A 26,717-nucleotide genomic window follows, 5' to 3' on the forward strand; every position below is an offset into this window, starting at 1 on the left:
GGCCCTGCCAGTGACACTTACAGCCCATGAAAGAATAATCTTTTAACAAAACATTTGATGGGATGAATGGCCTCCAACTGTCATCCAATCAGCGCCCTTTTCTCGTGCATTATAAATTGTTGTTCCCTTTGAAATTTAGAATTCATGTATCTGCCCTGATGAGGACGAGGCATAAATATTTTAAAAGCATGTCTCTGTATCAAAACAGTGTCAGTTTTCATTTGACTTTGGTCCAGCTGAGCACTTCCTTGCGTTCAAGCAACCATCTAAATGTATGTTGTAGTTGATGAGAGTACATAAAAGTCTTTGCTACACTCTCTCATCCCAGTGCACTCTCCAGGGATTCCCTGGGCTGAGTACCTGTTTGTTGAGGCTCAGAATGGGGCATGTGTTGATGGGGACCAGTCTCACTGGCAGCTAAGACCAGAGACTCTTCCAGCATAGGATTCTCATTGGGATATCTCTTGGCCACCTCCAGGTAACTCTGAAGACTCTACAGAGAATGGGAGCAGGAGTAGGCCATTCAGCCCTTCGAACTTGCTCCGCCTTTCAATTTAAACATGACTGCTCATCCAACTGAGTCTCCTTGTTCCTGCTTTCTTCCCCCACACCCTTCTGATCCCTTTAGCCCCAGGAATTATATGTAACTCCTTCTTGAAAACAGGCAAACCCGCCACAACAGGTGTACACTCCCTCAGTAAATTCATTTTGAAAGGTACAACGAGTTTTCTTAGCTTTGTTTCGTCAGTTGCACTGCTGTTTATTGCTTGCCTTTTTTGGTACAACAGGTCACTGCCAGGGAGTGCTTCAGAGCTCAGATACTCTCACAGTTCCGGCATTCCTGTGGGCAGCCACATGGACATCTATAGCACCACAGGGGTCCTTCGAAGACCCCACAAAGGACGGTGGGCAGCGCTGAAGGATGACCCATCGAAGGTAAACTTTCAGTTCCTGAAGCCTGGTTCCAACCTGTTATCAATGAGTGTTGGACAGCACTGCCTCAGAATCTCAGATGTGTTATGACACAGAGAAAAGGCCATTTGGCCTGTTATGCCCGCACTAGCCCATTAATTGAGCATCTCAATGTTGCTCATGAGCTGTATGTATTAATGATGACAATGAGCTTCTTTTTGGAATGCCATTAATAACCTGAAAATGGGGAAGGTTAAGATGAGGATTTAACAGGGAATGTTAATAGTGGGGGCATTTGACAGAGGTGTTTTCTACTATAATGAACATTTCAACAGAATAGACTAGGAGAAACCGTTGCCACTGGCAACAAAATTGGCAGCCAGACAAAGCAGATTGAAGATAACTAGCAAAACATCTACAGGAGCGATGAGAGCTGTTGTATACAGTGAGCTAAGATCTGGAATGCAGTGACTGAAAGGGCATGGAAGCAGATTTACTCGGCATTGTCAAAAGGAAATTGGATAAGTACTTCAAAAAGCCAGAAATTGCAGAATCATGGAGATAGAGAGGGGAGCAGAAGCTCTTTCTCAGAGGAGGAGAGTGACAGGGAGACACATTTGGTCAAATTATCATCTCCTGCGCAGTGAGGTTCTGTGATAAGCTGGTGATAGGAGTACTGCGTATCAGAGCACTCTGTCAAATTGGCTCAAATGATTCTGAATGTCAGCGACTTTCTGAAGCTGAAGGCGACTCGCTCGATCAGCAATTTTTCGATTCGAACTACTTGTCTAAATCTGTTGAGTACCAGTTCACATAGGTCGCTCTGCATTGTTGCAGGTTTGTTGCAAGTGTGCAACAAGACGGCGAATCAATTCCTGTCTGTTGGAGCTGCCCAATTAACACGGACCATTCTGTTTTTGGCACATAGTTCGAAACAGAATGACGCAGCAGTCCTCACCCGAAGCCGGTCCGCCATCCTCGGGAGTTTGGTGGGGGTGCTCTCCACCTGCCTGGATGGGCGCGGTTCCAGCGACCAACTCGAAACCATCCGACTTCCTCAGCACCTGATCCACCACCTTAAACGTTCACTCCCCCTGCCGCTGGCGCTCCGTCGCAGCAGTGTGTACCATCTGCAAGATGCAACGCGGCAACTCACCGAGGCTCTTCAGACAGCACATTCCAAACCCATGCCCACTGTCACCTAGAAAGACAGGGGCAGCAGGTCCAACACAGTGTGGGAGCTGGAGGAACACTGCAGGCCAGGCTGCACCAGAGGAGCAGCAAAGCTGACATTTCGGGCTGGGACCCTTCTTTTCTGTGACTCCAGCATCTGCAGATCTTGCTTTCTCCACGCACGGCAGATACCTGGGCACAAGTGCCCCTCGAGCCACTCACCCATCCTGCCTTGGCGATATATCACCATTCCTTCAGTGTCACTGGCTCAAAATCCTGGAATTCCTTCCCTAAAAGTTCCTACAACACATGGACTGCAGTGGATAAAGAAGGCAGCTCACCACCATTCCCAAGGGCAATTAAGGATCGACAATAAATACTGAACTTGCCAGCAAGGTCCATATCCTCTGAACAAAGATAGGAACAAGGGAGATGTGGTTTAGCCTATTGAGTTAACCTATTGAAAGAACTGCCGTTTCATCATGCCCACCTGTGTTTTGCCCCTTAGCCCATCAAATTCTTCTGGTTCACGTCTATATCCAGTTCTTTTTTTGAATATTCATGTTACGTCTGCATCCACTCACTTTCAGGCAACAGATTCCAGATCTCCCAAACGTGTGATTGAAACAAAATTAATTTAATGCCCTTTGAATCCCAATTCCCTGCTTTTTGCCAATATTTTAATATGTACAGGAACTCGTGGCAATGTTTCAGCTTGGAACCATTGAGTAGAACTGCAGGAGGCTATTCAGGCTCTCATCTTTGTGCCAGCTCCCCCGAAGAGCTTACTGGCCCCAAACCCCAGCTCTCCATTGCCCTGCGAATGCTTCCCAATTAAAGGAATGCATTTAGGCTGCTCTTGTGGCACCCGTGATAATGTCCGTACCACTGAGTTAGGGGGTCTGAGTTCAAGTCTCATCTGCTCCAGAAGTTGTGTCGTAGTACCTCTGAACAGGTTGTGTTCAAAAAGATCCGACATTTACATCGTGTCTTTGACAACCACCAGATATCGCTAAGCACTTTACAGTACTTTTACAAATGTAGTCCCTGTTCTAATGTAGGGGACACTGCAACTAATAGGCAGCAAACAGCAATATGCATGTGATCAATTAATCCGATCTCTAGTGATGTTAATGCTGGGTTAATCAAAGTGTCCTCTTGAGTGAATGTTTCTAATAATGAAACCAAGCCCAGACATCTGCTCAGACTTTAAAATGAACAAATTTGCACCATCTTTTATGCACATGTTCTCCAAAAACCACTAATAACAACAAAGCATCTCCAGAACCGATGGTAAGAAAAGTGGGAAACATTGAGGAGAAAATAGAAAATCAAAGCTGTGAAACGTAGCCTTGAGCTTCGAAGACGGAGGAGTGATCGGATCGAGGCGTCCACCACATAAAAAGGAATTTGACAGCCTAGTTGTTGAAAGGTGTTCCTCCGGCCAGTGAGGTGAGAACAAACAGGAACACAGCTTTAACCCAGGAACTGGACCATTGGGCTCATGTTGGGGAGTGAAACTCTGGAACTCCCTTCCTTTAAAAGGTTCAGGATGCAGGAGGGTTAATTGAGGATTCAAAGAAGGAGGTTGCCAGGCCTTGCAACAGCTGGGTGGTGCGGTGGCCCAGGGGTTAGTACTGCTGCCTCACAGCACCAAGGCCCTGGGTTCAATTCCACCCTCAGGTAGCTATCTGTACAATGTTTGCACATTCTCCCCATGTTTGTGTGGGTTTACTCCAGTTTCCCCCCACAGTCCAAAGATGTGCAGGTTAGGGTGGATTGGCCATGCTAAATTTTCCCCATGGTATCTAGGGATGTGTACATCAGGTGGATTAACCATGGGGAAATGCACAGTTTTGGGGATAGAGTGGGGCGTTTGGGTCTGGTTGGGTGGTCTTTGGAGAGTCGAGGCAGATCCATGAGCTGTTTCCACACGGTAGGGATTCTGTGATCTGTGGAGAGAGACACAGAATTAACATTTTGAGCCCAATATGCTTCTTCAGAATTTTCATTCTAGACCCGAAATGTTAACTCTGTTTCTCTCACTCCACAGATGCTACCAGACCTGCTAAGTTTCTCCAGTGTTCCCTGTATTTGTTTCAGATTTCAGCCGCATTTTGCTTTTGCTGATAGGTTTTTTTGTTGAGAAGGGGATATGGAGGGGATATGGAGGTAGGGGAACCACCAGCCATGATCTGATTGATTTCTGGGCCAGGTTTTAGGAGACAGAATGATTTCCTCCTGTTCCTAACTTGTTTGTGGATGTTACTGGCTGTAGTAAGATCATGTCAGCATTCTGGTGCCGGAACATTATCCAGCTTCATTAAACGTGAAAGCACAAAAGGTAGGAACAGAATTAGGCCATTCAGCCCATCGAGTCCACTCTGCCATTCACTGAGATCGTGGTTGATCTGATCACCCTCAACTCCACTTTCCTGCCTTTTCCCCATAATCCTCCAATCCCTCACGGATTAAAAATCTCAGCCTTGAATGTTCTTAACAATACAGCCCTGACAGCCCTCTGTGTTAAAGGATTTCACCGATTCTCTAGCCTATGAGGGAAGAAATTCCATCTTGTTGGGAAGGTAAGACTGGAACCCAGGGACTCTGGTCCCAGTTTCACGTTAGCTCATGTTCCTTATGCAGCTGTTCTTAGAGTGAGAGTGCAATGAACCCTTTCCTCTACACTGACAAGACCAACATGAGTTGCCCATCCTTAGTTGTCCTAGAGCTAAATGGTGGACTTGCCCATTGCAGAGGGCAGTTAAATATCACCCACATCGCTGAGGGATCTGGAGTCACATATGGGCCAGGATAGGTAAGAATGACAGATTTCTTTACGAAAGCGACATCACTCAGCTGCGTGAATATTTTCCAACAATCTATGATAGATTGCCACCCTTAGGGACTAATTACAGAAATATTCATTAAATGGTTCATAGAATTATTCATTGAATGAGTTGACTTTGGTGGGATTTGAACCCAGATCCCTAGACCATTAGCCTGACCCTCTGGGTTACTAGTGATATTTCTACAAAATGCTAACAGGATGTGTCTGTCTCTGTCTCCCTGCTTCTGTTCGGATTCTGCAGCACGTAAGTGAAACAGGTCATTGCATTTCTCTGTGACGGGTTGCATGCTTGTTGATGTTGACCACGCTGTTGTGCCAGTGAAACTACACAGCCATTTGAAGGAAGGCTCAGGCCAGCTGGAGCCCACAGTAAATGTCTCCCCTTGCTGCTTTGCAAAACCAGTGAAACACAGGCTACCCACAGCCAGCTTTCTCAGGATGGCCTCACCGCAGCCTTTGACTGTTGTTTAGTTACATATAGATTTCCTCTTGTGCCTCGTTCTTACTGGTGATTTCCTGGCTTTGTGAGGAAATGGGGTTGTTTAAGGGGAAGGTGGGTTGAGAGCCTGTGATGATCTCATGTTTATATAAATCAATTTTAATAGAAATCTTGGAGAGGGCATGCCCCTTGGCACCATAGGCCCAGTGCGCGTTGCCTGTTCCTGGGAGTTGGGCCCAATGCGCGTTGCCTGTTCCTGGGAGTCGGGCCCAGAGCATGTTGCATGTTCCTGGGAGTTGGGCCCAGTGCGCATTGCCTGTTCCTGAGTGTTGGGCCCAGTGCGCATTGCCTGTTCCTGGGAGTCGGGCCCAGTGCGAGTTGCCTGTTCCTGGGAGTTGGGCCCAGTGCGAGTTGCTTGTGTCTGAGAGTCAGGCTCAGTACAAGTTGCCTGTGTCTGAGAGTTGGGCACTGTGTGCATTGCCTGTGCCTGGGAGTCAGGCCCAGTGTCAGTTGCCTGTGTCTGAGAGTCGGGCCCAGTGCGCCTTGCTTGTGCCTCAGAGTCGGGCCCAGTGTGAGTTGCCTGTGCCTGGGAGTCAGGCCCAATGCGAGTTGGCTGTGCCTGGGAGCCGGGCCCAGTGCGCGTTGCCTGTGTCTGAGATCCGGGCCCAGTGTGAGTTGCCTGTGTCTGAGAGTCGGGCCCAGTGCAAGTTGCCTGTATCTGAGAGTCGGGCCCAGTGTGAGTTGCCTGTATCTGACAGTCGGGCCCAGTGTGAGTTGGCTGTGCCTGAGAGCTGGGCCCAGTACACGTTGCCTGTATCTGACAGTCAGTCCCAATGGAGTTGGCTGTGTCTGAGAGCGGGGCCCAGTGCGCGTTGCCTGTGTCTGAGAGTCGGGCCCAGTGTGAGTTGGCTGTGTCTGAGAGTCGGGCCCAGTGTGAGTTGCCTGTATCTGACAGTCGGGCTCAGTGCGAGTTGGCTGTGCCTGAGAGCTGGGCCCAGTACATGTTGCCTGTATCTGACAGTCAGTCCCAATGTGAGTTGCCTGTGTCTGAGAGTCGGGCCCAGTGCGCCTTGCTTGTGCCTCGGAGTCAGGCCCAGTGTGAGTTGCCTATGCCTGGGAGTCAGGCCCAATGCGAGTTGGCTGTGCCTGGGAGCCGGGCCCAGTGTGCGTTGCGTGTGTCTGAGATCCGGGCCCAGTGCGAGTTAGCTGTGCCTGAGGGCTGGGCCCAGTGCGAGTTGGCTGTGTCTGAGAGTCGGGCCCAGTGTGGGTTGCCTGTGTCTGAGAGTCGGGCCCAGTGTGAGTTGCCTGTATCTGACAGTCGGGCCCAGTGCGAGTTAGCTGTGCCTGGGAGCTGGGCCCAGTACACGTTGCCTGTATCTGACAGTCAGTCCCAATGTGAGTTGGCTGTGTCTGAGAGCGGGGCCCAGTGCGCGTTGCCTGTGTCTGAGATCCGGGCCCAGTGTGAGTTGCCTGTGTCTGAGAGTCGGACCCAGTGCGAGTTGCCTGTATCTGAGAGTCGGGCCCAGTGTGAGTTGCCTGTATCTGACAGTCGGGCCCAGTGTGAGTTGGCTGTGCCTGAGAGCGGGGCCCAGTGCGCGTTGCCTGTGTCTGAGATCCGGGCCCAGTGTGAGTTGCCTGTGTCTGAGAGTCGTACCCAGTGCGAGTTGCCTGTATCTGAGAGTCGGGCCCAGTGTGAGTTGCCTGTATCTGACAGTCGGGCCCAGTGTGAGTTGGCTGTGCCTGAGAGCTGGGCCCAGTACACGTTGCCTGTATCTGACAGTCAGTCCCAATGGAGTTGGCTGTGTCTGAGAGCGGGGCCCAGTGCGCGTTGCCTGTGTCTGAGAGTCGGGCCCAGTGTGAGTTGGCTGTGTCTGAGAGTCGGGCCCAGTGTGAGTTGCCTGTATCTGACAGTCGGGCTCAGTGCGAGTTGGCTGTGCCTGAGAGCTGGGCCCAGTACATGTTGCCTGTATCTGACAGTCAGTCCCAATGTGAGTTGCCTGTGTCTGAGAGTCGGGCCCAGTGCGCCTTGCTTGTGCCTCGGAGTCAGGCCCAGTGTGAGTTGCCTATGCCTGGGAGTCAGGCCCAATGCGAGTTGGCTGTGCCTGGGAGCCGGGCCCAGTGTGCGTTGCGTGTGTCTGAGATCCGGGCCCAGTGCGAGTTAGCTGTGCCTGAGGGCTGGGCCCAGTGCGAGTTGGCTGTGTCTGAGAGTCGGGCCCAGTGTGGGTTGCCTGTGTCTGAGAGTCGGGCCCAGTGTGAGTTGCCTGTATCTGACAGTCGGGCCCAGTGCGAATTAGCTGTGCCTGGGAGCTGGGCCCAGTACACGTTGCCTGTATCTGACAGTCAGTCCCAATGTGAGTTGGCTGTGTCTGAGAGCGGGGCCCAGTGCGCGTTGCCTGTGTCTGAGATCCGGGCCCAGTGTGAGTTGCCTGTGTCTGAGAGTCGGACCCAGTGCGAGTTGCCTGTATCTGAGAGTCGGGCCCAGTGTGAGTTGCCTGTATCTGACAGTCGGGCCCAGTGTGAGTTGGCTGTGCCTGAGAGCGGGGCCCAGTGCGCGTTGCCTGTGTCTGAGATCCGGGCCCAGTGTGAGTTGCCTGTGTCTGAGAGTCGGACCCAGTGCGAGTTGCCTGTATCTGAGAGTCGGGCCCAGTGTGAGTTGCCTGTATCTGACAGTCGGGCCCAGTGTGAGTTGGCTGTGCCTGAGAGCTGGGCCCAGTACACGTTGCTTGTATCTGACAGTCAGTCCCAATGGAGTTGGCTGTGTCTGAGAGCGGGGCCCAGTGCGCGTTGCCTGTGTCTGAGAGTCGGGCCCAGTGTGAGTTGGCTGTGTCTGAGAGTCGGGCCCAGTGTGAGTTGCCTGTATCTGACAGTCGGGCTCAGTGCGAGTTGGCTGTGCCTGAGAGCTGGGCCCAGTACATGTTGCCTGTATCTGACAGTCAGTCCCAATGTGAGTTGCCTGTGTCTGAGAGTCGGGCCCAGTGCGCCTTGCTTGTGCCTCGGAGTCAGGCCCAGTGTGAGTTGCCTATGCCTGGGAGTCAGGCCCAATGCGAGTTGGCTGTGCCTGGGAGCCGGGCCCAGTGTGCGTTGCGTGTGTCTGAGATCCGGGCCCAGTGCGAGTTAGCTGTGCCTGAGGGCTGGGCCCAGTGCGAGTTGGCTGTGTCTGAGAGTCGGGCCCAGTGTGGGTTGCCTGTGTCTGAGAGTCGGGCCCAGTGTGAGTTGCCTGTATCTGACAGTCGGGCCCAGTGCGAGTTAGCTGTGCCTGGGAGCTGGGCCCAGTACACGTTGCCTGTATCTGACAGTCAGTCCCAATGTGAGTTGGCTGTGTCTGAGAGCGGGGCCCAGTGCGCGTTGCCTGTGTCTGAGATCCGGGCCCAGTGTGAGTTGCCTGTGTCTGAGAGTCGGACCCAGTGCGAGTTGCCTGTATCTGAGAGTCGGGCCCAGTGTGAGTTGCCTGTATCTGACAGTCGGGCCCAGTGTGAGTTGGCTGTGCCTGAGATCTGGGCCCAGTACACGTTGCCTGTATCTGACAGTCAGTCCCAATGTGAGTTGGCTGTGTCTGAGAGCGGGACCCAGTGCGCGTTGCCTGTGTCTGAGAGTCGGGCCCAGTGTGAGTTGGCTGTGTCTGAGAGTCGGGCCCAGTGTGAGTTGCCTGTATCTGACAGTCGGGCTCAGTGCGAGTTGGCTGTGCCTGAGAGCTGGGCCCAGTACATGTTGCCTGTATCTGACAGTCAGTCCCAATGTGAGTTGCCTGTGTCTGAGAGTCGGGCCCAGTGCGCCTTGCTTGTGCCTCGGAGCCGGGCCCAGTGTGCGTTGTGTGTGTCTGAGATCCGGGCCCAGTGCGAGTTAGCTGTGCCTGAGGGCCGAGCCCAGTGCGAGTTGGCTGTGTCTGAGAGTCGGGCCCAGTGTGAGTTGCCTGTGTCTGAGAGTCGGGCCCAGTGTGAGTTGCCTGTATCTGACAGTCGGGCCCAGTGCGAGTTGGCTGTGCCTGGGAGCTGGGCCCAGTACACGTTGCCTGTATCTGACAGTCAGTCCCAATGTGAGTTGGCTGTGTCTGAGAGCGGGGCCCAGTGCGCGTTGCCTGTGTCTGAGAGTCGGGCCCAGTGTGAGTTGGCTGTGTCTGAGAGTCGGGCCCAGTGTGAGTTGCCTGTATCTGACAGTCGGGCTCAGTGCGAGTTGGCTGTGCCTGAGAGCTGGGCCCAGTACACATTGCCTGTATCTGACATTCAGTCCCAATGTGAGTTGGCTGTGTATGAGAGTCTGGCCCAGTGCGAGTTGGCTGTGTCTGAGAGTCGGGCCCAGTGCAAGTTGCCTGTATCTGAGAGTCGGGCCCAGTGCAAGTTGCCTGTATCTGAGAGTCAGGCCCAATGCGAGTTGACTGTGCCTGAGAGCCGGGCCCAGTGCAAGTTGACTGTCCCTGAGAGCTGGGCCCAGTACACGTTGCCTGTATCTGGGAGTCAGGCCCAGTGTGAGTTGCCTCTATATGAGAGTCGGGTCCAGTGCGAGTTGGCTGTGCCTGAGGGCTGGGCCCAGTACTGTGTCTCCCGCTAACAGGTTGTCCGTTGTGAGCAGGTACAGACATTGAACGAACAGGAGTGGGAACGTGCCCAACAGGCAAATGTGCTGGCCAATGTCGCCCAAGCATTCGAGAGCGACGTGGATGGCTCGGACATGGAGGATGACGACCGCGAGACGATGTTCAGCTCGGCCGATGTCCTTTCACCAAGTGGCCAGACTGATGTCCAGACCCTCGCTCTGATGCTTCAGGAGCAGTTAGAGGCCATCAATAAGGAAATCAGGTAAGAGAGCTTCAGCCAAAGAAGCTTGGCGTTTCCAACCTGTCACCTAGATACTAGCGAGTAGTGTTTCCATTCATTAGTGGTTTTGTTTGTGACTCACAGAGAGAGAGAGAGACAGAGAGTTTGTTTGTGTTTGTACACACTAACCTGCTGATGAACTCACTTGTGAGCGGAAATATCCTCTCTTGTGTCCTGGAGAGACTGTTGTACCCACACATAACAGCCTGGCATATATAAGTGCAATAAAAGGCCAACATAACCCACATGCAGTATAAACTTGGAGCAGGAGGAGGCTGCTCAGCCCCTCCAACCTGCCCCACCATTGAATCAATTCATGGCTGATCCCATGGCTCTCCAGTCCCGCATTCCTCTGATAACCTTTTCACTCCTTCTTGTTTACCAAGAATCACTCCACCTCTGCCTTAAATACATTCAGAATCTCTGCTTTCACTGCCTTTTGAGGAAGAGAGTTCCAAAGATTGATGACCCTCTTGAGAGAAAAAATTTCTCCTTTTACATGTGTGTGTAAAAAGGGACGACACCTTATTTTTAAACAGCGACACCCTAATTCTAGATTCTCCCACAGGAGAAAGACCCCTGAGGATTTTATACGGTGCAATGAGGTCACCTCTTTACTGTTGTAAACTCCAGTAGATACCAGCTCAGCCTGTCCAAATCTCTCCACATAGGGCAACCTACTCATCGCAGGCACTAGTCTGATAAACCTTCTCTGAACTGTTTCCAGCACATATCCTTAAATAAAGTGACTGGTGCTGTACACAGAACTCCAGACATGGTCTCACCAAAACCCCTGTAACTGAAGCATAAACTCCCAGTTCTTGCATTCTTATGTCGGCCAGCTGTCTCAGTGAGTTTGTCAGTCTGTGCATCTCGTACTCTGTTGCTGTGTCTGTCTCTCTTTGTCACTCTGCGTGAGTCTGTCTCTGTGGAGCTCTCTGTTGCCATATCTGTCTTTCGCTCTCTCTCTCTCTCTCTCTCTCTCTCTCTCTCTTTCTCTCTCTCTGTGTCTCCCACTCTCTGTCACTCTCTCTCTCTCTCTGTGTCTCCCACTCTCTGTCGCTCTCTCTCCCTGTGTCTCCCACTCTCTGTCACTCTCTGTCTCTCTCTCTCTGTGTCTCCCACTCTCTGTCACTCTCTCTCTCTCTCTCTCTGTGTCTCCCACTCTCTCTCTCTCTGTGTCTCCCACTCTCTCTCTCTCTCTCTCTCTCTCTCTCTCTCTCTCTCTCTGTGTCTCCCACTCTCTGTCACTCTCTCTCTCTCTGTGTCTACCACTCTCTGTCACTCTCTCTCTCTCTCTCTGTGTCTCTCTCTCTCTGTGTCTCCCACTCTCTGTCACTCTCTCTCTCTCTCTCTCTGTGTGTCTCCCACTCTCTGTCACTCTCTCTCTCTCTCTGTGTCTCCCACTCTCTGTCACTCTCTCTCTCTGTGTCTCCCACTCTCTGTCACTCTCTCTCTCTCTCTCTCTCTCGGTGTCTCCCACTCTCTGTCACTCTCTCTCTCTCTGTGTCTCCCACTCTCTGTCACTCTCTCTCTCTCTCTCTCTGTGTCTCCCACTCTCTGTCGCTCTCTCTCTCTGTGTCTCCCACTCTCTGTCACTCTCTCTCTCTCTCTCTCTGTGTCTCCCACTCTCTCTCTCTCTCTCTCTGTCTCCCACTCTCTGTCACTCTCTCTCTCTGTGTCTCCCACTCTCTGTCGCTGTCTCTCTCAGTGCCGTCCACTCTCTGTTGCTCACTCACTCTATGTCCCACTCTCTCCCTCTGTGTCTCCCACTCTCTGTCGCTCTCACTCTGTGCCTCTCACTCTCTCTCTGTACCCCACTCTCTGTCTCTCTCTCTCTCTCTCTCTGTCTCTCCCCTTCTGTGTCTGCCACTCTCTCTCTCTCTCTGTGTCTCCCACACTCTGCCACTCACTCTCTCTCCTCCTCTGTGTCTCCCACTCTCAATCTCTCTCTCTCTCTGAGATTACGATCCATTACCTAATAGCCAGTGACACGGCGAGCTCTCACCTGTTGGGGTTTGCTGGTAACTGGGCAGGAGGATTGACAGCTTACCACACGCGCTTGGGAGATCCTCCTTCCCTGTCTCCCGCACATCCGCCCTCACCCCTCCTTCCCTGTCTCCCGCACTTCCGCCCTCCCCCTCCTTCCCTGTCTCCTGCACTTCCGCCATCACCCCTCCTTCCCTGTCTCCCGCACGTCCACACTCACCCCTCCTTCCCTGTCTCCAGCACGTCCACCCTCACCCCTCCTTCCCTGTCTCCCGCACGTCCACCCTCACCCCTCCTTCCCTGTCTCCTGCACTTCTGCCATCACCCCTCCTTCCCTGTCTCCCGCACGTCCACCCTCACCCCTCCTTCCCTGTCTCCCGCACGTCCACCCTCACCCTCCTTCCCTGACTCCCGCACTTCCGCCCTCACCCCTCCTTCCCTGTCTCCCGCACGTCCACCCTCACCCTTCCTTCCCTGTCTCCCGCACATCCACCCTCACTCCTCCTTCCCTGTCTCCCGCACTTACACCCTCACCCTCCTTCCCTGACTCCCGTACTTACGCCATCACCCCTCCTTCCCTGTCTCCCGCACTTCCGCCCTCCCCCCCTTCCCTGTCTCCCGCACTTCCGCCCTCCCCCTCCTTCCCTGTCTCCCGCACCTTCGCCCTCCCCCTCCTTCCCTGTCTCCTGCACGTCCACCCTCACCCCTCCTTCCCTGTCTCCTGCACTTCCACCCTCACCCTCCTTCCCTGTCTCCTGCACTTCCGCCCTCCCCCTCCTTCCCTGTCTCTTGCACTTCCACCCTCACCCCTCCTTCCCTGTCTCCTGCACTTCTGCCCTCCCCCTCCTTCCCTGTCTCCTGCTCTTCCACCCGCACCCCTCCTTCCCTGTCTCCCGCACTTCCGCCCTCCCCCTCCTTCCCTGTCTCCCGCACTTCCGCCCTCCCCCTCCTTCCCTGTCTCCCGGACGTCCGCCCTCCCCCTCCTTCCCTGACTCCCGCACTGCCGCCATCACCCCTCCTTCCCTGTCTCCCGCACATCCACCCTCACTCCTCCTTCCCTGTCTCCCGCACTTACACCCTCACCCTCCTTCCCTGACTCCCGCACTTACGCCATCACCCCTCCTTCCCTGTCTCCCGCACTTCCGCCCTCCCCCCTTCCCTGTCTCCCGCACCTCCGCCCTCCCCCTCCTTCCCTGTCTCCTGCACGTCCACCCTCACCCCTCCTTCCCTGTCTCCTGCACTTCCACCCTCACCCTCCTTCCCTGTCTCCTGCACTCCCACCCTCCCCCTCCTTCCCTGTCTCTTGCACTTCCACCCTCACCCCTCCTTCCCTGTCTCCTGCACTTCTGCCCTCCCCCTCCTTCCCTGTCTCCCGCACTTCTGCCCTCCCCCTCCTTCCCTGTCTCCTGCTCTTCCACCCGCACCCCTCCTTCCCTGTCTCCCGCACTTCCGCCCTCCCCCTCCTTCCCTGTCTCCCGGACGTCCACCCTCACCCCTCCTTCCCTCTCTCCTGCACTTCCACCCTCACCCTCCTTCCCTGTCTCCCGCACTTCCACCCCCACCCCTCCTACCCTCTCTCCTGCACTTCCACCCTCACCCCTCCTTCCTTGTCTGTCTGTTTGTTCCAGGATGATTCAGGAGGAGAAGGAGACGACTGAACTGAGAGCGGAGGAGATTGAGAGCCGAGTGGGCAGCGGCACACTGGAGGGGCCGCAGTCGGGTCGGTATCGCTCGGCCCCCACTATCCCGCACTCCGTCACTGCATCGACCCTCGCCAGCCCCTCGCCCCCGAACAGCGGGCACTCCACCCCAAGGCTGACGCCGCACAGTCCCGCCCGAGACTCTGATCGGCTCAGTGTGGGCAATGCTGTAAGTGTATCTACCTGCCCCCACCCCCCCACCCCCATCCACAGGCAAGGAATGGAGCTGTTCACTCTGAGGGTCTGTCAGAGCGGGGAGGAGCTGGAGGGTAATGGGGGGAGGAGGGAGGGAGAGTGTGTGTGGGGCAGCTGGTGTGAGTAGGGAGGTGGGCAGCCGAGCCTGCGTGTACCAGGGTTTCAAGACTGTGAAGGCTACATACTGAGCCAGGAGAGAAGAAGCAGGAGCTAGAGCCAGCTGTTTACCTTCTTGAGCTCGCCCCTCTGTGCAACTTGAATGTAGGTTTGCTTGTCGCTTGTACATTTTATATCTTTGGTCTTTGAACAGTGTAGAGATGACACTGGATCCTCAATGATTTTGCTACAAAGAGTTTCCAAATACCTCTGCAGTCACAAAATTCATGCTGACGACTTGACTTCTAATATCTTCCAACCAGGTGGTCCACTTTGCTCTGAGTACACGCCCAGGCTTAACTCATCAAGCACAGTGAACATAGATCAGTTATGAGAAATCCAGAGCGGTGGACCAGTTCAACAGTAGACATACGATCATGTGCGCTCTCCCTCTTCAGCTCTACCGTCCTTCACTATCTCCTTCCCTTTTTGTTCCTTTTGACTTTGACACCCATTGTAAGGTGGGCATTTGTCGTCTGTCCCTAACTGCCCCTGGGGAAGGTGGTGGTGAGCTGACTTCATGAACCATTTCTTGTGGGGACCCCCACAAGGCTGACAGGGAGAGAGTTCCAGGATTCTGATCCAGTGACACTGGAGGAACGAAAATATATTTGCAAGGTGGTTCAGTGGCTAGTACTGCAGCCTCACAGCACCACGGACCCAGGTTCGATTCCACCCTCAGGCAACTGTCTGTGTGGAGTTTGCACATTCTCCCCGTGTCTGCGTGGGTTTCCTCCCCTAGTCCAAAGATGTGCAGGTTAGGTGTTGGCCATGCTAAATTGCCCGTAGTATTCAGGGATGCGCAGGTTAGGTGGGTAATAGAGGGATGGGTCTGCGTGGCTCTGAGGGTCAGTGTGGATTTGTTGGGCTGAAGGGCCTGTTTCCACACTGTAGGGATTCTATGATTCTAAGTCAGGATGGCGTGAGGCTTGGAGGGGATCTTCCAGGTGGTGGGGTTCCCATTTATCTCTATTTCTACCTCCCTAAAAGTATATGATCTTCCATTTTGGATATACTGTGGACCGTTAAAGGCCTAGGATGCAGAATTCCCAACTTTCACAGCTCTTCAAGGGAAGAGAGTACTTCTTATCTCAATCCTAAACAGCAGCCCTTTATCCAGGCACTCTAGCCCTGTGCATAGGGTAAAATTAATCCCTGGTGAGCTTCAGTCTAGCCATTTTCAATGGGTTTCCTGTAAGTATGATATTGACTGGTCTGGAGGAGTGCGAGGATGAACTGGAGCTATACAGTTGAGTAGAGTACTCCTCCTGAGATTGACATGAGAAAACTCTACAGCCTGGGATCATTCTGTTCCTGGCTTGGAACAGTGTGATGTAGAGCCATGACAGCAGAAGAGAAGGCCATTCAGCCCATCAGGCCCATTTTGCTGCACCTAGGTTGGGGGCTGTTGCACCTCATGTCCACGCCTGGGTCTTTGTTTTTCTTTATTCTTTTGTGGGATGGGAGAGTTTTTGAAGAGGCCAGCATTTATTGCCCTTGACCTGAATGGCCATTTCAGAGTCAACCATGTTGCCGTGGGTCAGGCGTCACATGTAGGCCAGATTCAGTTGAGGACAGCGGATATCCTTCCCCAAAGGCCACCTGCTGGGTTTGTGATGAGTCACTGGTGGTTGCTGTGGTTACTGTCGCTGAAATTAGCTTTAAATTTCCAATGATATTAACTGAATTTTTAAACTCTAGCAGTTTTGAACCCATGTCTCCAGAAGCATTAGCCTGTGCTTACAATCCCTATTCAGTCAATACTAGAAGATGAAAAAAATACCAGGGTTATGGGATGTGGGGGAGGATAGTGGATTAGCCTGGGTTGCCATTCGAAAGGGGCAGCACTGAACAGACGGCCTGAATAGCATCCTTCCGTGCTGTTCTGCGATTCGGTGAGGTCTAGCATATGTCACAAAGACGTTGTTCAGTTTTCTGAATCTCTGTTCTCGATCAGTTCTCCTGATGAAAGCTTCTCCTCTGCCAGAACTCCCTGAGCCGGGAGGATTCCCGAGAGGACAAGCCCACCATCCAGTGCGAGACGTCCCCCCCTCTGACCCCCCGGGCTGTCCGGTTGGAGCGGGTCAGCCAGGCCCTGCAGGCCAGCGCTCTGGAAGACAGTCGGGAGGTCCGCAAGTAAGTGAAAGTCTGAAATACAAATTGAAAGGGGCTGGAGGAGCTCAGCTGGGCCTGCCAGCGTCTGGGGGTGTTGGAGGGAGAGTGTGGTGGGGGGTGGTGTGCGGTGGTGTAGAATCAGAGTTTAATTGTTTGTCATTGGGGTCCCTTTAAAACTGAAGTCCCCCAACTTGTCCTGTGCACCAGGGGACCCGGTATAATTAGCTGCACCTGCAGTAGCTCACACTGCCCGAAAATAAGACAAAATGAGGGGCTCAGCAACTACTGAGGGTGTGATGTTCCGTTGAGTTGACACCAAAGATTTATCTGGCGCTGTGTGTTTAAGTCACCATAGTCCCAAAAGGCTTCCAGGAGAGGGATAACTGGCGGTGGTTTAGCCTGAGAATCATCACACCCGAGATGAGGGGAGAGATTAAGAAGGGTATTCCTTCATGGTAACCTCAGTTGGTGTGGGGATTAGAGTAATTCAGCACGGAGACAGGCCCTTCAGCCCAAACTGGTCCATGCTGATCATGAGATAGTATGACCTGCCAGTGCTGGAGAATCTGAGATAACAAAGTGCGGAGCTGGATGAACACAGCAGGCCAAGCAGCATCAGAGGAGCAGGAAGGCTGACATTTAGGGCCTAGACCCTTCTTCATAAGAAACGTCAGCCTTCCTGCTCCTCTGATGCTGCTTGGCCTGCTGTGTTCACCAAGCTCCGCACCTTGTTATCTTATGCTGATCATGGTGCCCACTCAGACAGTTCCAGTTGCTCGCATTTGGCCCATATCCCTCTGAACCCTTCTCATCCACGTAGCTATCCAAATGGTTTCTAAATGTTGTTGTTGTACCTGCCTCAACCATTTTCTCTGGCACCCCATTCCGTACATGTTCTGAAGTTGACCCCTGAGTTGGACTCACACTGTTGGCATCACTCTGTGTTGCAAACCAGCAGTCCAGCCAACTGAGCTGCCCAACCCTTTAAAAGTAGAGACGCCACAGTCCTACCAGTTTCCAGAGCTGACCTCTCATCTGAGAGGGATGGCTGATAACTAAAACCTCAGGCGATGCGATGTTTGGGAAAATAGGAAGCGTTTGTTCTTAATAAAAGTGAAAACTGACCTTCGGGTGAAAATGGGCGAGTGGGGAAGGGGTATCCTGAAGTTACAAGCAGTTGTGCCACGCCCATTAGCCAGAAGGATCCAAGTCGGTGGTTGACACACCATAAATGACCAGCCTCTGGATACAGGAATATTAACAACACCTCGGGAATCTTTGTCAGTCAGTGCTTGTTGGAGTCAGTTCTTGTCGGGCAGAGTTCATGTGTGGGAATTGTCTTCTTCCGGTAGAAGGTAGCCCAGTAGAGATTGAGACAAAACCCAAGGAAGAGTTTCTCACACTTCTACTGTCCTTCACAACTTTAATAAGATTAACACTCTCTGTGCCGACTGCCCTTTCATCCTCTGGTACCAGTGAACCAGCCCCAATTCTCACAGTCGTATTTTTTAATGTCTGATGTACCATACTGTTGCTTCTTATTAAACTGAAGAAGGCAGCTGAAGATTCCTTGGGAATGGTTGACTATAATGATGAAGCCCCAAAATCTCACATGTTCAGAATCTAATCTGACTCTTCTTCGGAACTGAAGGGGGGAAAGTGACGGGTTTCATGTTGGAGGAAGAGAGGGAGGGAGGACAGGAAGCAAGAGGGAAAGTAGGAAATAGGCCTCAGAGCACAAGGCGAAGGAAATTCTCATGACAGTAGAGAAGAGATATAGATGAGGAGTGAGTTGCTAACGGTAGAAAACAGGCCAATCTTACTGAAAGCAAACCCATGTGAACAAACAGTGAAGTGAGGGGCGTAATTATCATAGAGAACATAGTTTGAAGCTGTGGAACTCAGTATTGAGTCTCGAACACGGTAAAGTATCTGAGTAGGAAATGGGGTGATGTTCCTGAAGCCTGTGTTGGGCTTCACTGAAGCATTGCAGCAGGCCTGGGACAGGAATATGAACGTGAGGATAAGATTGCACGTGAAAACCCAAGTAGACTGGGGTCCTTTGCCTTGGAAGAGAGGAGCAGAAGGGTGATCTGTCAGAGTTTTGAAAATTGTGAATGGGATGGTTGCATTTGCGTAGAAGCTGGAGAAGTGTGTGAGTACGGGATAGGTTGAGTTGAAGATGCATAGGGGGAGACTCCTGTAAACACCAGAATGAACCAGTTGAACCAAATGGCCTGATTCTGAGCTGTACGTTCTGTGCAATAAGTATGCTAGAATGATCAATCTCCAAATCCTGTAGTCTCCCAGCTCGTGAATCTGAAGTTATTATGGCTGAGGACTCTATCTCCAGCGAATGCACAGTCCGCTGTGACTTTCTACCGAGCGAAGGATAACAGACGTGTGATGTGTTACACTGGCTTCTTTACAAAAGAGCCACGTTTGCACAGCGCAGATCTGAGCTTTAGAGACTTGTTTCTGCAGTTCTGTGAGGTAATGCTCTTTGTTTCTTTGCTTAGAAAGGATTGAAACCTCAATGCTGATTTGCCAGTCTCCGGTCCACTATGCCAAGTGTCACGCCCCTGTGTAAATGGGAGATGTGGAGAGCCTTTAGCATCTTAACCACCCTGTTTCACACTGGGCTGAGGGTCTGTTTGTGGCAGAGGTGGAGGTGGGGTGTCGGAGAGAGTTGGGGGGTGGGGATGCTCCTGCATGCGTCGCCGAAGGCCCCCACAGAACCTCAGTAAGACTCAAACCTTCAGGAGGAGAGGAGGAGAGACAATAAAAACAAAGACCCAACACTTTGGGAAGAAAGTAAAGATAGAATTGCAATTCGAGCTTTTCGAATCAACCTGCTGCAATATACCTCCCAGAACAGCTGGAACATGAAGCTTCCGACCCAGAGGTAGGGACGCTACCACTGCACCACCAGACTGTCTGGGGCTGACAGTTATACTGTGCCCTTAACAACCACTGCAGTGACAAGCGAAGTAGTTTTTGAAGTCCAGTCACTGCAGGAAAAATTGGCAGCCACTTTGTGTACAGCAAGCTCCCATGTGATGGCGACTGCGACGTTGGGTGAGGGGTAAATATCAGCCAGGTGGGCAGAAATCGAATTGCTGTTGGGTGTTTCTATGGTTGCTGGGTTGGAGAGCGTGGACCTGACTTAATGGTGTTAGTACAGAGTGGTTCTGTCTGTGTACAGTTGTGATCTCCTTTCCTGAGGAAAGATGTTCTGGCGATGGAAGAAGTGCAGTGGAGGTTTGTCAGACAGATTCCTGGACTGACGTATGAAGATGCTGGATCAGTCAGGACTAGACTTTAGGAGAATGAGTGGGGATCTCATAAAAACCCATAAAAATTTAAGAGGACTGGACAGCATACATGCAGGAAGGATATTCCCACTGACCAAGAACATTGAGGATGTCCCTCAGTGACTGAAATGACCTTCTTTTCATTGGGATGGATGATCACAATGGCTGCCATTTCAGTCCAAAACCAGGGCTCACAGTCTAAAGATAGCAGGTAGGTCGTTCAGGACTGAGATGAAGAGAAATATCTTCACCCAGAGAGTGGTGAGCCTGTGGAATTCTCTCTGCGACTGAAAAGCGAGGTCAAAATAGTGAATGTTTTCAAGAAGGAGTTAGATATAGTTCTTAAAGCTAACGGGATGAAAGGGTATGGGGAAGAAAGTAGGAATTGGGGTTGAGTTGGATGATCAGCCATGATCATATTGAAAGGGTAGAGCGGACAGGAGGGGGCCAAATAGCCTGCTCCTGGCCTGGTTTTCTATGAAAGGCAGAGTTTGATAATATTTGTGTGGCTCTGTCAGTTTGTCAGGCCTGCAGGATGGTCTTGGGAACAGCAGTAGTAACAGCAGCCAAGACTCCCTCAACAAAGTTCCCAAGAAGAAGAGCATCAAGTCATCCATTGGCCGACTGTTTGGCAAAAAAGAGAAAGGACGAATTGGGCACGGTGTCCGGGAGCCTTCCTCACAAGGTGGGTTTTATATTCCTGTTGCTCTGTTTGTTTCCACCTTAACTGAATCATGGATTATCATAGATTGTAGAATCTCTTCGGCCCAACACATCCACAGTGGCCCTTGGAGCATCCCACCCAGACTCATCCCCTTATACCCCACCTCATCTATACATCCCTGGACACTATGGGGAAGTTTAGCATGGCCAATCCACCCTAACCCACACATCTTTGGACTGTGGGGGGAAACCCCCACAGTCACAGGGAGAACATGCAAACCTCACACAGGCAGTCGCCCGAGGCTGGAATTGAACCCGGGTCCCTGGAGCTGTGAGGCAGCAATACTAACCACTGAGCTACTGTGCTGCTCCCAATTTGTGCATCCTTATCCAGTCTGGTCCACATGTGACTCCAGACTCTGAGAAAGTGTTTGACTCTTACCTGCTCTCTGAAATCCCTCGACAAGCCACTTGTTTCGTCAGCAATGCCAGCCACCTCACCATGCCCATATTCCCAGAAAGAATAACTAAAAGAATCAACGCATTGTTGCTTCACAGACGTTCTGTGTTTATAGTACCCCTCGAGATCGCCCTGGGACCATCCATTTTGTTACACCTGTGGCATTTTAGAAATGAATTTTCTTGCCAAGCAAACATTGATGCTAACTCACATCAGGATGTAATGAGTAAGATGACCAAGAGCTAGGTCAAAAAGAGAGAGAGGTTTTAAACAACGCCTTAGAGGAGGAGACTGAACAGGAGCGGCCATTTTGGAGCTGAAGGCTCAGTCAGTGGACAGACAGGGGAGCGGGCGCTATAGAGGTTAGAGGATGTCTGATGGGGCAGGTTGATCACACATCTCAAGGTGAGGCAGCAACGAGGGGTAAGGGTCCTAGTGAGGGTTCCAGCGAGGGGGGAAGGAGGAGGGGGAATAAAAACATGCCAGGACTAGAGCGCAGGTCATTGGAGTCCAGCTGTCAAACTAAGCAGAGGGAGATCCAGGCTTTGGGCAAGGGTGAACAGATTAGCACAAATGTGATGCTTCAAATGGCCACCAGTGCTGTAATCTCCAGTGATTTTCTCACTCTGTGAAGCAGCTGGAACTATATGTTTATTGTGGGATGTGTCTCCTCCAGCCTGGATCAGCCTCTCAGTTGCTGAACAGAGAATGGAACAGCCTGGGTGTACGCTTTAAAGGTAGCTCTCTATATCCCGAGCGTAGGAGGCTAATGCATTGTGTTTTGCCCCTTCCTCAGCCGGAACGCCAGACACAGAGACATCCTCTCAGGACCCCCTAGGACTGTCAAAATTGGGTGGTCCAGTGGACAAGGACCGACGAAATAAGAAAAAGTAAGTGACTCATACTGGTGGGAAATTGGATTCCTTTTGTACACTAGTACTGGTGCAGCCTGGTGCATAGGGACCCGGTCTGTGGGCACTATGACACCAGGAGTGTTGTACTGCTGTTCCTGGTTTCTCTCAGGGACTGGCAGCATGTGTAAATCAGCAACCTTAAGCCTTTGATTCTCCAGTTTGTAATTCTTGCGTTCGTCAGCATTTCTATTCCAATTTGTGAGACAGTATCCTTTGAAAATGAATTTGTGACTGTTTCAACGCATTAAAATACACTTCTGTGTTTGTTTCAGTACATTGATTACAGACCCTACCCCCTTCTCTCTCCTCTATTCTGTGCTAAATGGTTGAGTTTAGTACTATCATGAAACCTGCTCATAATGTCACACCTCGTCATTGTTAAATGCTGAGGCGCAGGCAAAATGTCCATGAAGCTTTGACTGATAAAAATCATCTTTTTTTCACATTCTTATATTTGATACAGAATTCAGTGACCCATCCCTAGCCCAGACTCAGATTTAATTAATCTACTTTCAAGAATGCCTGTTCTCAGTTAGCAGCTCACATATGCCACTAAGTCAGAAGCTAGTGGGTTATCAGCAGGCAGAGATGCAGGCAGAATGCTAATGTCACTGGGCTAATAATCAGATTCTACAGGTTGGGGAAATGGGTTCAGTCCCCATCATGGCTTCTGTAGAATTTAAGTGTAATTAATAAATTTGGCAAATCAATCCGATCTCAATGATAGGGACAACAACCATCAGTTGTTGCTGGTATCATTTTGGTTCACTAATGCCCCTTTAGCTGGCCCAGTCTACAAGTGACTCCAGGCTCTCAGCAATGGCGTTGTCCCCCTTTAATTGCTTTCTGAATTGGCCTTACATTGCCCAGTTTGTAGGCATTTAGGGACAAGCAAAAAATGTTGGCCTTACCACTGATGCCCACAGCCCAGGACAAAATAAAAGAACGAAAAGCCTTCCCGCTCCAGAGACTTGAGCACAATAATTCGGGAGCGCCCACTGCCATGCATGCCACTCTTTCTTAGTGCCAAACCGGGCTCCAATCTGCCCTCTCAGTCTGACACAAGAGATTTGTGGTCACTATTTTGAAGTACCAGTGATTCCAAGGTTTCTTCCTCCTCCCCCTGCCGAGATAAACACAGATAACTACTGCCTTATCACGTGCCACAGGTGAATGTTTAAATTTTCAAAATATAGAGTTGCAGTGGAGCTCCACATCCTCAAACCAAAGTTGATTAATTCCCATTTATGGGCAAATTTTCCCATAAACGATAGTGAAGGCTCTGTTAACCAAAGCCAATCAAATAGAGGAAGGAGGACCATGTGAAACAGAAATGCCAGCACAGGGTAGCTGGGCTGAATGGCCTATTTCTGCATGGCTTTGTTTTGGATGCACTCTCGGTAAAGGAAGATTTTTTTTTCTCTTCCAGGCATGAACTATTGGAGGAGGCGTGTCGTCAGGGTCTTCCATTTGCTTCTTGGGATGGTCCCACTGTCGTAGCATGGCTAGAGGTGAAAGCATGGCATTAGCTTTGTCCATTCTCCAAGTGTAGGGGAGGGCTGAGGATAGGAACTGAGTACTCAGCGTTTGAAAGGAACCTCATTCGGTGCACCATCCATCCTGCTGTGTTTGTCTTTAAATCATAGAGTCATCAAGCCGTACTACGTGGAAACAGACACTTTGGTCTAACTCATCCACGCCAACCAAATATCCTGAATTAATTGAGTCATATTTGCCAAGATTTGGCCCATATCCCAATAAGCCCTTCCTATTCATGTCCAGATGCCTTTTAAATGTTGTAATTGTACCAACCTCCACCACTTCACTGACAGCTCATTCCATCCACGCACCACCCTCTGTGTGAAAAAGTTACCCCTTAGATCTCTTTTGAGCCGTTCTCCTCTCAGATTAAACTGATGCCCTCTCGTTTTGGACTCCCCTACCCCTGGGGAAAAGACATAGAACATAGAACATTTCAGCACAGTACAGGCCCTTTGGCCCTCGATGTTGTGCCGACCTGTCATATCAATCTGAAGCCCATCTAACCTACACTAGTCCATGTACATCCATATGCTTGTCCAATGGTGACTGAAATGTACCTAAAGTTGGCGAATCTACTACCGTTGCAGGCAAAGCGTTCCATACCCTTACTACTCTCTGAGTAAAGAAACTACCTCTGACATCTGTCCTATATCTTTCACCCCTCAATTTAAAGCTATGCTCCCTCGTGCTCGCTGTCACCATCCGAGGAAAAAGGCTCTCCCTGTCCACCCTACCTAACCCTCTGATTATTTTATATGTTTCAATTAAGTCACCTCTCAACCTTCTTCTCTCTAATGAAAACAGCCTCAAGTCCCTCAGCCTTTCCTCGTAAGACCTTCCCTCCATACCAGGCAACATCCTAGTAAATCTCCTCTGCACCCTTTCCAAAGCTTCCACACCCTTCTTATAATGCGGTGATCAGAATTGTACACAATACTCCAAGTGCGGCCGCACCAGAGTTTTGTACAGCTGCAGCATAACCTCTTGGTTCTGGAACTCGATCCCTCTATTAATAAAAGCTAAAACACTGTATGCCTTCTTAACAGCCCTGTCAACCTGGGTGGCAACTTTCAAGGATCTGTGTACATGGACACCGAGATCTCTCTGCTCATCTACACTACCAAGAATGTTACCATTAGCCCAGTACTTTGCATTCCGGTTACTCCTACCAAAGTGCATCACTTCACACTTGTCTGCATTAACCTCCATTTGCCACCTCTCAGCCCAGCTCTGCAGCTTATCTATGTCTCTCTGCAACCTACAGCATCCTTTGTCACTATCCACAATTCCACCGACCTTAGTGTTGTCTGCAAATTTACTAACCCATCCTTCTACGCCCTCATCCAGGTCATTTATAAAAATGACAAACAGCAGTGGATCCAACACCGACCCTTGCGGTACACCACTAGTAACTGGTCTCCAGGATGAACATTTCCCTCAACTACCACCCTCTGTCTTCTTTCAGCAAGCCAATTTCCGATCCAAACTGCTATCTCTCCCACAATTCCATTCCTCCGCATTTTGTACAATAGCCTACCTTATCGAATGCCTTGCTGAAATCCATATACACCACATCAACTGGTTTACTCTCATCTACCTGTTTGGTCACCTTCTCAAAGAACTCAATAAGGTTTATGAGGCACAACCTTCCCTTCACAAAACTGTGCTGACTATCCCTAATCAATTTATTCTTTTCTAAATGATTATAAATCCTATTCCTTATAACCTTTTCCAACACTTTACCAACAACTGAGGTAAGGCTCACAGGTCTATAATTACCAGGGTTGTCTCTACTCCCCTTCTTGAACAGGGGAACCACATTTGCTATCCACCAGTCGTCTGGCACTATTCCTGTAGACAATGACAAGTTAAAGATCAATGCCAAAGGCTCGGCGATCTCCTCCCTGGCTTCCCAGAGGATCCTAGGATAAATCCCATCCTGCCCAGGGGACTTATCTATCTTCACCCTCTGTAGGATTTCTAATACCTCTTCCTTGTGAACCTCACTCCCACCTAGTCTAGTAGCCTGTATCTCAGTATTCTCCTCGACAACATTGTCGTTTTCTAGAGTGAATACTGTCGAAAAATATTCATTTAGTACTTCCCCTATCTCCTCTGACTCCACACACAGCTTCCCACTACTATCCTTGATTGGCTCTAATCTTACTTTCGTCATTCTTTTATTCCTTAAATACCTATAGAAAGCCTTTGGGTTTACCCTGATCCTATCCGCCAACAACTTCTCATGTCTCCTCCTGGCTCTTCTGAGCTCTCTCTTCAGGTCTTTCCTGGCTGCCTCGCAGCCCTCAAGCACCCGAACTGAGCCTTCACATCTCATCCTAACATAAGCCTTCTTCTTCCTCTTGACCAGAGATTCCACTTCCTTCGTAAACCACGGCTCCCGCGCTCTACAGCTTCCTCCCTGCCTGACAGGGACATACTTATCTCGGACACACAGGAGCTTTTCCTTGAATAAGCTCCACATTTCTAATGTGTCCATCCCCTGCAGTTTCCTTCCCCATCCTATGCTCCCTAAATCTTGCCTAATCTCATCGTAATTGCCTTTCCCCCAGCTATAACTCTTGCCCAGTGGTATACACCTATCCCTTTCCATCACTAAAGTAAACATAACGAAATTGTGATCGCTATCACCAAAGTGCTCACCTACTTCCAAATCTAACACCCGGCCGGGCTCATTACCCAGTACCAAATCTAATGTGGCTTCGCCCCTTGTGGGCTTGTCTACATACTGACCTTGGCTATTCACCCTATCCATGCCCCTCATGATTTTATAAACCTCTATAAGGTCACCCCTCAGCATCCAATGCTCCAGGGAAGATAGCCCCACCCTATTCAGCCTCTCCCTGTAGCCCAAAACCCTCCAACTCTGGTAACATGCTTGTGAATCTTTTCTGAGCCCTTTCAAGGTTTCACAACATCTTTCCTGTACCAGGGAGACCAGAATTGAACGCAGTATTCCAAAGGGGGCCTAACCAGTATCCTGACCAGCGGCAACATGACCAAACCTCCCCCCCACCCCCAACCCCGCAACTCCTGTACTCAATGCGCTGAGCAATAAAGGCAAGTGTACTAACTGCCTTCTTCTCTGTCCTGTCTGTATGTGACTCCTCTTTCAAGGAACTATGAACCTACACTCCAAGGTCTCTTTGTTCAGCAACACTCCCCAGGGCCTTACCATTAACTCCTGCCCTGATTTGCCTTTGCAAAGTGCAGCACCTGACAATTATCGAAATTAAACGCCATCTGCCACTGCTTGGCTGTTCAGCCCATCTAATCAAGATTCTGTTGCACTCTGAGGTAACCTTCTTTGCTGTCCGCTACCCCTCTAAGTTTGGTGACATCTGCAAACTCACTAATCAGAGTTCTGGGTTCATTATAGGGGTGTGAGTGTCACTGACAAGCTCTTTGTTTATTGCTCATCCCCAATTGCCCCTGGGAAGGTGCTGGTGAATTACCTCGCAG

General features: G+C 50.9%; 1 protein-coding gene across 7 annotated transcripts in view; it reads left to right on the plus strand.

Moving 5' to 3' along the window:
• ppfia3 (PTPRF interacting protein alpha 3) overlaps positions 1-26,717 on the plus strand; it is a 151,718-nt gene that overhangs the window by 87,554 nt on the left and 37,447 nt on the right. For 5 of the 7 annotated variants that reach the window (XM_059640443.1, XM_059640441.1, XM_059640439.1 and 2 more), the window contains 7 exons: positions 789-936; positions 9,939-10,168; positions 13,804-14,044; positions 16,214-16,362; positions 20,174-20,340; positions 21,575-21,668; positions 23,122-23,203. In XM_059640443.1, the coding sequence (XP_059496426.1) occupies positions 789-936; positions 9,939-10,168; positions 13,804-14,044; positions 16,214-16,362; positions 20,174-20,340; positions 21,575-21,668; positions 23,122-23,203 (1,111 nt within the window). The remainder of the gene's footprint in view (positions 1-788; positions 937-9,938; positions 10,169-13,803; positions 14,045-16,213; positions 16,363-20,173; positions 20,341-21,574; positions 21,669-23,121; positions 23,204-26,717) is intronic. The other 2 variants (XM_059640442.1, XM_059640440.1) reach the window with 1 other exon arrangement.

Source organism: Stegostoma tigrinum, chromosome 38, assembly GCF_030684315.1.
Source record: "Stegostoma tigrinum isolate sSteTig4 chromosome 38, sSteTig4.hap1, whole genome shotgun sequence".
Classification (NCBI taxonomy): domain Eukaryota; kingdom Metazoa; phylum Chordata; class Chondrichthyes; order Orectolobiformes; family Stegostomatidae; genus Stegostoma; species Stegostoma tigrinum.